Below are 12,226 nucleotides of genomic sequence, written 5' to 3'. Positions count from 1 at the left end.
TCTTCTTGAGTAGGGTTTGAGTGTCAATTATATCATCATTCTAGATATATATTACAAAAAAAAAGGAAAAAGAAATGTTAGGTATCTATATGTAGTATATATATAACTTATATAATATATATTATTGAATGAGATATAGTCTTAGATTGAATTGGATCATGTTATATTTAATAATAGTCGGACTATAAATTATAAAAGAGTAATTTAGATAAAGACGCTTAAAACATTTTTTTAAGATATTTTTTAGTAATTAAAATTTAATATATAATAATCAATTAAATTATATTATTTTTGTCAAAATTAGATCAAATAAATTGATTTAGCCAAAAAATTAGTAAATTAAACATTGAATCGATCTAAATTAATTTTTTTTATAAAAAATAACTACAATAATTCTATTATAAAAAATAACTAAAATACTTATATATATATTTTTTAATTTTGAGAACCTTAAATCCTAATTTTATGATGGCACAGAGAGAAGAGAAATGTTAGAATTTAATATTTTCAAAATTATATATATAATAAGAGTATTTTAGTTATTTTTTATAAAAAGAATATTATAATTATTTTTTATAAAAAATATTAATTTAAATCGGCTCAAGGTATAATTTATCAATTTTTTGGCCAAATCAATTTGTCTGATATAATTTTGATAAAAATAATACGATTTAATAATTATATGTATTAAATTTTAATTATTAAAAAATATTTTTAAAAAAGACGTTTTAAGTGTGTTTATCTAAATGACTCTTAAATTATAATAATAAATATCTAATATTTTATGTGTGCATGTAATATATAACATAATTTTTTTGAAAATAAACAAATAATTATTTCAAAATAAATCTAAAAAAGTAGATAAAATTATTATATTATAATATTACTTATTAATACTCCATCGCTTATTTAAAATTTCTTTGATCATGTCTAATTAATTATTCAACTGCGTGATACAAATATAATAAATAGGTCTCACTATAATTTTTAGACAAAATAAATATAAATGTCTTGGACACCATAATTTTTTAGTGTTTAGATCCACACGAACAAGTTTTAATTTTCATTCATTCGGTGTGTATTCTATTATTTAGACTTAAATATCATCTCCAATTGTAAAATCTAATAATAAATAGACAGGTTCTGACAAGTCGTAAGGTAGACAGCAATAGAAAAGAGATAGAAGATAACTATTTTATTTTTCCATTTTTATCAACATTTTCATGTTAAACATAAAAACATTAAAAAAAAAAAGTGTACATAAAAATAACATATATATATAGATATCATTCCTCATAAATAAAATGCTAACGATAAAGAGAGCAAATGAGATGAAGCCTTGTTATCCAATCTGAAATAATTTCGCCTAAATATACGAGTTATATTTTAGTCAAAACAAATTTGGCAGCAAAAAAAAATAAAATAAAATAATTTGATGAAACTTAATTATTAAACTATAATGCATCCAAAATTTTAAGTATTTGTAGATAAAAAAAGTAAAAACTCACTTTACGTGAAGTTGATACCTTTAGATAATTTAACTAATTTGATTAAATTTTTATCAAACAGCTCTCAAATATCAACTTCACGTGAAATTGACTTCACCTGAATTTTCACTGATCAAAAATAGATGCATGGATTGAGACTCCTTTGAATAATTCAACAAGAACTTGTATCTAAGTTATTTTTATCTATAATTAAACTAAAAATATTATTTATGCACTAAAATTAATTATTATATATTTTTTATATTAATAATTAATTTTAATCCTTAATTTTAAGGAACGTAAAATATAATAGGCTAAGCCGAAAAGTAAGAGCTTGAAGAGGCAGCCATATAGTAGATGGAGTCAGCTGGCATTCCTTTAAGATTCCTTAAACAAACCGTTGAAGCCATAAATTCAACTGCTCATTGTTAGTTGGCTCTTCTCTCTCTCTCTCTCTTCTTTCATCATCTAACAGTCAATCCTACCAGCCTCATCATCCTCACATTTTGCACAAGCCCCCTTTTATTATTATTATTATTATTATTATTATTAAATAATAATACCCCACAGACATAATATAATATATTCTAAATTAAAATCTACATAGCGAGTTGCTTCCTTTGTTTTATATTCTTAAATTCACAAGTCCCTACGTCTCTCTCTCTCTCTCTCTCTCACTCACTCTCTCTGCACAGAAAGAAATAGAGAGAAGGTAGAAAGAAGATGATAGAACCATTTTTGCTCCTTAAAAAACATACCCATTCCTCACCACACCATCCAACAACAACAACAACAACCACCTTCTCAATGGCCGCGGACATGTCCAACACCAACAATAACAACAACAACAACAACAACAACCCTTCTCACGCCAAGGACTTCTTCGCTTCCCCAGCTCTCTCCCTTAGCCTTGTAAGTAATCATCATCTTCTTCTTCTTCTTCTTCTTCAATTGTTATTAGATATATGTTTGCTTCAATTCTATATACATACATCTTATTCGATCTCTGATTATTCACTGTAAGGCTGGCATATTTCGGCATGCTGGCGTGGCGGCGGCGGAGGGCGAGGCTGCAACCTCCAACATGGAAGTGGAGGACGGCGATGAAGGCAGCGGCGGAGGAGGAGGCGTCGGGCACACGGTGGATATTAGCAGCGAGAACTCCGGCCCCACTAGATCGAGATCAGAGGATGACTACTTTGAAGGAGAAGGTGAGCATGAAGATGAAGATATTATCGGTGATGATAACAATAACAATAACAACAACAAGAACAAGAACAAGAAGAAGAGGAAGAAATATCACAGGCACACCGCTGAGCAGATCAGAGAAATGGAAGCGTTAGTATATATTATAATATCACATATCTCAAATCGATCATCAATATTAAGCATATACACTATAATATATATATCAATTTTGTTGCATGCACTTTTTGGTCTTTTTCACTCTTCTGCCTTTCTACATGCATATATATGCATACAGAGATTAATATCATATTTTATTATTGACCAAAAAAGAAACAACGAAAAGGGATAGATGATGATGAACATGTGTAGGTGTGTGCATGGTAGGTGTTGTTAATTAAGTAATCACTAATTAATTAATTAGGGATTATGACTACCATTTCAAAACTAAGTTAAATTGTTTGCATGCCTGCATTGCCAGTGGAGACATTAATTTAGAGCAGCATATACATATCTTTGTAGCTAGCTAGCTAGGCCGTACGTACTACTTAGCTAGGCACGATTATGATGAGAAGAAGAAAAAAAAAGTTATTGATATCATCATATGGTTACAAAAAGGACGCATGATTGTTAAAGGCTAAAGTCTATTTATAATTTTGAACAACTTTTGCTCGTTTCCTTTGTTTGATAGCTTAATTCAGCCTCTTTGTATATATATATAGAACTTTTTCCTCCTCTTTCCACCACTTTGCTTGAACTTGATTAATCAATTAGTATCTTGTTTGCATTACAAAACTCATATCAGATTTTTTTTTCTTTTTCTTCCATCTGACACACTATTAAACTCAGAGTGTTGGACCACTCGGCATATATAACATCTATATATATGAATATGAATATGCTAATAATACTAATACTAATACTAATAATAATAATGTAGGCTATTCAAAGAGTCGCCACATCCTGATGAAAAGCAGAGGCAACAACTTAGCAAGCAGCTAGGCCTTGCTCCAAGACAAGTCAAGTTTTGGTTCCAAAATCGCAGAACCCAAATCAAGGTATGTAACTAATTAGTTCTTTTATTTTCAAAAGAGAGACAAAAAGTCAAAATGTAATTATATTCGCTTAAAATTAATAGTTGAATATGATTAGAATACACATATTATTTGGACTATGTTTTCTGTATATTTATTAAGTATAAAATATAAGTTAGAATATAAATGCATATTAAAAATAAATTAAACTATACATATATTTATTTATAAAGAGGAATGTTAAGGGTCAGTAATTTTTGTGATTTGTAGTCATCAAATAACTATCAATGATGGTTTTAATGGTATGAGATTAGTGTGAGATTTCATCCAATGACTCACTTTTTTTTGCTGGTTACATATTGGCCAGAATTTAACAAAGTTGCTGATCCCTAAACTTTTTCATTTACAAATATATTAGTAGCTGATTTTAATAAATAATTTTTGTGTACGAATAATATTTTTTATTAAATAAAATAGAAATGCTAATAAAATTAATTCTTTAACAAACTTCAATAATTTACAAGGAAAAGTATAGTAGACAATAAAAATACTAAATAATGTGAACAATAGATTCATTTCACTAAGTATACGAATGGTTATTCTAATATTAAGATTTAGGTGAATAATTTGGAGGTATAATATATTTTTATTTGATTAGTAATTCTTCGTGTTGTTCAAAAAAGTCATTGATTACCAACATATATAATCCAATTTACAATGATTAATCACATGATGATAATTGAATTATAAACACCTATGGTATGGATTATCATCTTTACATAAAGATATAAAGTAATTGGCTTAACTTACATGTAGATATTGAATTTTGCACCAGGCAATACAAGAGCGACATGAAAACTCATTGTTGAAGACGGAAATAGAGAAACTAAAGGAGAAAAACAAAGGGTTGAGAGAGACCATAAACAAAGCTTGTTGCCCCAACTGTGGTGTTGCAACCACTAGTACCAGAGACGGTGCCATTCCAACTGAAGAACAACAGCTTCGCATTGAGAATGCCAAACTCAAAGCTGAGATAGAGAAGCTTCGAGGAGCTTTAGGAAAATACGGAGGATCAGGTGGTGGATCAACATCTCCTTCATGTTCTTCTGGTGCTGCTGGTGGACATGAGCAAGAGAATAGAAGCTCGTTGGACTTTTACACTGGCATCTTCGGAGTTGACAAGTCAAGGATAATGGATACAGTGAACAAGGCTATGGAGGAGCTCATAACCATGGCAACAATGGGGGAACCCTTGTGGCTTCGTAGTGTTGAGACTGGCCGCGAGATACTCAACTACGATGAGTACATCAAACACTTCTCATCCCTTCAAAATTCTTCATCAAACAACACTAACACTCCTTCATCATCAAAGAGATCCATTATTGAAGCTTCAAGAGACACTGCCCTTGTCTTTGTTGATCTCCCACGCCTTCTCCAAACTTTCTTAGATGCGGTATGTAATAATGTCAATATAAAATATATTTCGACTATGCTAAGTATGTATTAAAATTAGCCACAAAATCAGTTAATAATATAAAATACATATTAGAATATAGAATAAATGACCATTTGTACCCATAAAAGATATAAATGCTGATAAATATAAGCATATAAGAATAAAACAACAATTGTAACTACGGAAGATGACTTTCGTGTGCCAAGAGTATCCAGACATAGCACACGAAATCTATCTTTCTGTGGTTATAATTGTCGTTTTATTCTTATATAAGTACATTTGTTAGTATCTATTTTTTATGAATACAAATGGTAATTTATTCTAGAATATAAATACACATTAAAAATAAATTAAATCACATAGATATTTATATATAAATATATTAATAATTAATTTTAGTTGTTGATTTTAGTATACGAATAATATTTTTAAATTTATTTATATACACATGATATATACTCTATATATTATTATTCTTCAACTATACTAGGTGTATATTAAAATCAGCTATCAAAGTCATAATATAAATATATATTAAAAATAAATACATATATTTATATATAAATACATTGATAATTTATTTTAGTTGTTGAATTTAGTGTAAGAATACTATTTTTTTACTATTATTATTATGGTGGTTGTTTATTTTGCAGAATCAGTGGAAGGAAATGTTTCCATGTTTAATATCTAAGGCGGCGACTGTGGATGTTATATGCAATGGAGAAGGTTCTAACAGGAATGGTGCAGTGCAACTGGTAATCTAATCATGATGCTTATTATTATTATAATTATTTAGCGATTAAATTATTACTCACACTGAAATCAATTAAACTTCTTTACAACAATCATTTTCTTCTATCAAATATAATTACTTTCGGTGAAAACTCATATGAATTTAAACCCGTTATATCTCAATTTAGACACACATATTAAACTATTTAATAATTTTTAATTATCAACCTCCTCTTGCGTCGTTACTTTCATTTTTGACAATTAGAAAGCAACAGTTCAGCATGATTTTTCCAAGTGGTCCAACCACGAGAAACACGAGAGGAAGAATGTTACGTTCCTCGCTACCTATCAGATTTATATTTCGTTCCATTGACATGTTTTAACCCTAGAGTTGTAAGTTTGATGTAGTTTAATAAACTTCATCAAAGTTGCATGTGTTTATTAAGAGTTTGCTTGTTTAAATTATGTTTCTTTAGTTAACCCATGCATTATTACGATTATTATTAGAAAACATCCCACTTCCCTCTCATGCGAGATGATAAAATGACACTCTTCTCTCCTCTATTTTATAAATGTACATTCTCCAACCTTCTCACTTTTAAAAAACCTTCTCTTTTATCCATTTTAAATTTTTTGTGTTAAGTAATATTAACTTTATCCATTTTTTAAGAAAAAATAAATTATTTTTAAAAAAATACCCATTAATAAAAATTTTATTTTTATCATTAAATTTTGCTTATCAAAATATCTTTTTAATAAATTATTTTTTTTATTGATTAAATTGTATTTTTATTAAAATACTTTAAAAAAATAAATAATTAAATTATTTTTACAACAAAAGTTGGAACCTCTAACTCATTTAGTAGTAACTCTTGCCCCCATTTCTCGCACTTACCCTTATCTGATCAGTTATTGCATCCAACACTTCCAGCTGGAATATCTCTTTGTGTACTTTTCTTCTTCTATACATACATAGCAACAAAAATACTATATGTAAAGTAAAATCAACTACTAAAATTAATTATTAATTTATGTATAAATATATGTATAATTTAATTTATTTTTAATTTATATTTATATTTTAACATATATTTTATACTAGTAACTAATTTTAATATACACATATTATAGTTAACATAACAATGACAATGTACTTATTTATAATTTATCAATTTATTATCGTACATTGTTTTTATATTTCAATTATAACAAAAAAAAAAAAAGACACAACAATTTTTTCTTGAAAATGATTTTAGCATAATTGAAATTTTATTATTTGTAGTGTTTTTTATTTTTAGAATTTTATGAAAAATAAGATGTAAAATCAGAAAACAAAATTTTTATCATTTTTATTATTTTAATTTTCTGTTTTCTTAAAATAAAAAATAAAAAGAAAAACACATAAAACAAAAACATTGCCGTAGGACAAGTGCCAAGAACACTGGAGCATGTAACCCTACATATGGTTTCATCCCTTTATGCAAAATATAGTTAAAGATGGAGAAGACAAAGCATGCATGATATCAATAATGATGAAATGAAGCCCTAACAAACAAACAAACATGTGGACAAATAATAATGAGACTTTCCTACTCCACGGAATTAAGTACACACTAACTAATTAAAGCCACAAAGATTTAACTGTGTATCATACATTATACATAAATCTATGAAATTAATTTTGGAAAAGTATAGGTACCAGCATATTATCTATTAATTTACTGTTAATAATAATTAATTATTATATTTTAAACACATATATAAAGAGACACATCCAGAAAATATATTTATAAAGACATTTTTATTAAACACAGTCATAAAAAAAGACATTTTTATTAGACACATCTACAAAGACACTTTCATTAAACACATTTAGAAATAAGAGTTGACAGAAATTGGCAGAAATGCTGTTGATAACGTAGCGGGATTGATTAATTTTTGTGCACACATACACACATATATACAGATGTTTGCTGAGGTGCAAATGCTAACACCAATGGTGCCCACAAGAGAAGTATATTTTGTCCGCTACTCAAAGCAGTTGAGTTCTGAACAATGGGCTATCATTGATGTATCCATTGACAAAGTAGAAGACAACATTGATGCCTCTCTCGTGAAATGTAGAAAACGCCCGTCAGGTTGCATTATTGAGGACAAGTCAAATGGTCATTGCAAGGTACGAACACTTTTGCATTTAATTCATTTGTCAACCCAAAATAATTACAAGACTAGTCACTTTTAAAACTATATAAATCTGAATTTTTAAATTTCACAGCCACCGTTAGCTCTTAGCTACCACCATCGATCATGATAGAAATAATAATAAAATATATAATTTAATATTATTAATTAGGTGACATGGGTGGAGCACTTGGAATGCCAAAAGAGTCCAGTGCATACAATGTATAGGACTATTGTGAACAGTGGCATGGCCTTTGGCGCAAGGCACTGGATTTCCACTCTCCAACTTCAGTGCGAGCGTCTTGTTTTCTTCATGGCAACCAATGTTCCCATGAAGGATTCAACCGGTATGTAGTACAGCTAACTCATGTATATTAAAAATATTATTCGTACACTAAAATTAACCATTAAAATCAGCTACTAATATATTTGTATATAAATATATATAGTTGAATTTATTTTCAATGTGTATTTATATTTCAATTACATGTATTTTATACTAGTATTTAATTTTGATGACCGATTTTGATATACATATAGTGTAATCGAATATATATATACATCAAAAATATTATTCGCATACCAAAAGTAGCTACCAATGTATTTATATATAAATATATACGTGGTTTAATTTAATTTTAATGTGTATTTGTATTTCAATATGTATTTTATACTAGTAGCTAATTTTGGTGACTGATTTTGATCTACACATTGTATAGTCGAATATATATACATCAAAAATACTATTCGCTCACCAAAATTAACTACTAATATATTTGTGTACAAATATATACGTGGTTTAATTTATTTTTAATGTGTATTTGTATTCTAACATATATTTTATACTAATAGCTAGTTTTAGTGATTGATTTTGATGTACATATAGTATAGTCGAATATATATATATACATCAAAAATACTATTCCCACACTAAAATCAACTACCAATGTATTTGTGTATAAATATATACGTAATTTAATTTATTTTCAATGTGTAAATGTATTTTAATATATATTTTACATTGATAACTGATTTTGGTGGTTGATTTTGGTGTACACGTAGCATACTCGACATATATGCTGACTAATGTTACAAGTTGATTATTGGTGTTAAGATATTGTTGGTGATTATTAATTAGGTGTTGCTACATTGGCTGGGAGGAAAAGCATTCTGAAGTTGGCACAAAGAATGACATGGGGTTTCTGCCATGCAGTTGGTGCATCAAGCTTCCACACATGGACCAAGGTTACAAGTAAAACTGGAGAAGATATTAGGATCAGTTCACGGAAGAACTTGAACGATCCTGGTGAACCTCTTGGACTTATACTCTGCGCTGTTTCTTCTGTGTGGTTACCTGTCTCTCCTAATGTCTTGTTTGATTTCTTGAGGGATGAAACCCGCCGCACTGAGGTACCTACCAACCATACTAATTCTTTGGATCGGAATTCTTTCTTTTTTTTAATTTCTTGAATAATTTTGAAAAGGGTAATTGATTATGTTGCTAAATGAATGATAATAATAATTGTTACAGTGGGATATAATGTCCAGTGGTGGCTCAGTTCAGTCCATTGCAAATTTGGCCAAAGGACAAGACCGCGGCAATGCGGTAACCATCCAAGTAAGTTTTGCAGCATTTCAATACAAATACATGGTGACTACTTACCTAAAATTGTCTTAATGCCAAGATAATAGGTAAAAACTATTAAATGATTTGATATATTTTTTTTAAATTATCATCTAATTCTTAACTATTATCTTTATATAAAAGACATCATAAGTAGCTATGGAAATAAACACAATCATTCTAAACAGTCACGAAACTTAAAACAAAATTTTGGAGGAATAAAAAATTTAACAATAATATTTATATTAAAAAAAAATTTATAAATATAATTATTTTTTAAGTTTGTTTCTAATAAGATAATAAATAAATAATTCTAAATATAAAAAATATAAAATAATTTATAATAGTACTCTTTAAATCTTTAGTGATTTAAAATCTTCAATAATTGAATTGTACTACTACTATGATATAACATGAGTACTTCATAGTAAAGTATTTAAACCAAACTATTTTTTATTTTTTTAAAAAAATACTACTAATTTTTTTATAAAAAATTTAGGGGTAATAGTTCCATTGTCTCAAGTAAACTTCGCGCCTGATTCTAAACAAGATGGAATGAAATTGATGGCTCTAATAACAAAGATGTGGGATTAATTGATGTGATTTGCAGACAATAAAATCGAAGGAAAATAGTATGTGGGTAGTGCAAGATTGCTGCACCAATGCTTATGAATCAATGGTGGTGTATGCTCCTGTGGACATCACTGGCATTCAATCTGCGATGACAGGTTGCGATTCGAGCAATCTCGCCGTACTTCCGTCGGGATTCTCGATTGTTCCTGATGGGATGGAATCAAGGCCAGTGGTGATTACTTCAAGACAGGAGGAGAAGAACACAGAAGGAGGATCCTTGTTCACCATAGCATTTCAGATTCTCACCAATGCATCTCCAACAGCCAAGTTAACGATGGAGTCTGTGGAATCAGTCAACACTCTCTTATCTTGTACTTTGAGAAATATCAGAACAAGTTTACAATGCGAAGATGGTTGATGAGCAAAATAATAAGATAATTATCAGATAGACTTTTATTAGAATTTGATGATGATAGGCTTCCTTTTAGTTAATGTTGGGTTGGCAAATATAGCATGCGTTTCTACCCATACTCTTGGGTAATTAATTAAGCTTTATTTGTTATTCTATTGGAAGCTAAGGAGAATTTGGATTGAATATATACATCTATCTGTGTCTGCAGCTCCATAGGTGAAACGAAACAAGAGTCAGGATGCTTTTAGATCCTAGAAAATGAGTCTGGCCTGTATAGAATTATCATTTTATTAATTCCTTATGTGCTTGGTTTTTTGGTGTACGAGATAATACTCAATTTGGTCATTGAACTTACACGTGAGTCTTAATTTAGTTCTTGAGATTTCAATTGCTCCTATTTAGTCCCCAAAATTTATAAACGTGCCTCATATTAGCCTTTGAGATCATTTTTAGTATAAAAATGTTAATAGAGCGCTGTTGTAGACTATCACATGTCACGTTAAAACTTGTAAAATGATGCAGTTTTGGTTTTGACATTTAAATAGCTCAAAAACGGCATCGTATTACTTATTTTGTTAGGTAAAATTTTAATAAACACCATTTAAGATGTTGCTTTTAGGTTATTTGAGTGCCAAAACCAAAACGACATCATTTTACAAAGTTTAGTGTGGCATCTAGCTGTCACGACAGTGTTCCGTTAACGTTTGTACGTTGAAAATTGTTTCAAGAACTAACATGAGTTATGTTCATAAAGTTTGGAGACTAAATAGAGGCAATTAAAACTTTAGAGACTAAATTGAAACTTGCGTATAAATTCAAGGACCAAATTGAGTATTATCTCTTGGTGTATCATTGCTAATTATCACTAGTTCAATTTTTTTTGGTTTTCTGAAATTTTCATGTTATTTAACTACCAAGTACCAATAATCCAACTGCTTGTTTTGTTAACAACGCTTAATGTTTGTCATCAAATCAGTGAAATCACTCCTAAAAACTTACTGTGTCACCACGTTGCACCTTCTTTTTCTTATTCCATCGTAGGTCCACCTTCTTTCGTATTAATTAGTTTATCATTTTTCTTATTATAATTTTTAAATTTGTTATCATTATTTTGTATTCTTAAATCTTAACATCAAAATATTAAATACTTGAATTATGTTTATTTTTTTGTCAAATTGAGTGGCATTCATTTTTTCAATTGAAAAGAGATAAATTATTAGGGAAGTTCTATGGTGGCATGGGTTTTGGTGGCTAAAGGTGGCATAAGGTTGACCAACAAATAAAATATTGACACATGGCAAGAAAATTAAATCTAAAATCAAAATGATTCTCTCTCTTATAATTTTTTATAATTATTTTTATCAAAATAATTTCTTATAATTATTTTCATAATTATAAAAAATAATTTCAAAAAATAACACCAAAATAATTTTATAATTATGTTTATAATTATTATTTTATTATTATTTTTATTTTTAAAAATAATTTTTATAATTATTTTTACTAAAATAATTTTTTATAATTATTTTTATTTTATAATTA

The 12,226-nt window shown here is 28.4% G+C and overlaps 1 protein-coding gene across 1 annotated transcript; it reads left to right on the top strand.

Annotated features, from left to right (window-relative positions):
* Positions 1 to 2,095: 2,095 nt before the first annotated feature.
* GL2 (HD-ZIP IV family of homeobox-leucine zipper protein with lipid-binding START domain-containing protein) lies at positions 2,096 to 11,081 on the top strand. The gene is made up of 10 exons (XM_016314129.3): positions 2,096 to 2,399; positions 2,512 to 2,825; positions 3,613 to 3,730; positions 4,542 to 5,159; positions 5,816 to 5,917; positions 7,861 to 8,070; positions 8,248 to 8,422; positions 9,214 to 9,485; positions 9,607 to 9,693; positions 10,310 to 11,081. Exons 1-10 carry the CDS (start codon positions 2,211 to 2,213, stop codon positions 10,688 to 10,690), a joined length of 2,466 nt encoding a protein of 821 aa, XP_016169615.1. The 5' UTR covers positions 2,096 to 2,210; the 3' UTR covers positions 10,691 to 11,081.
* The last annotated feature ends 1,145 nt before the right edge of the window (positions 11,082 to 12,226 follow it).

This window comes from Arachis ipaensis, chromosome B8, assembly GCF_059453495.1.
Source record: "Arachis ipaensis isolate K30076 ecotype BB chromosome B8, ASM5945349v1, whole genome shotgun sequence".
Lineage (NCBI taxonomy): Eukaryota > Viridiplantae > Streptophyta > Magnoliopsida > Fabales > Fabaceae > Arachis > Arachis ipaensis.
Note: the sequence above shows the minus strand (reverse complement) of the source record. Positions and strands in the feature narration are given on the sequence as shown.

Bases quoted from the DNA above. Each gene is read 5' to 3' on its own strand.
- GL2 (XM_016314129.3), top strand. From the start codon at position 2,211: ATGATAGAACCATTTTTGCTCCTTAAAAAACATACCCATTCCTCACCA. The intron at 8,423-9,213 runs GTATGTAGTACA...ATTATTAATTAG, and splicing joins TCCCATGAAGGATTCAACCG to GTGTTGCTACATTGGCTGGG. The intron at 9,486-9,606 runs GTACCTACCAAC...TAATTGTTACAG, and splicing joins ATGAAACCCGCCGCACTGAG to TGGGATATAATGTCCAGTGG.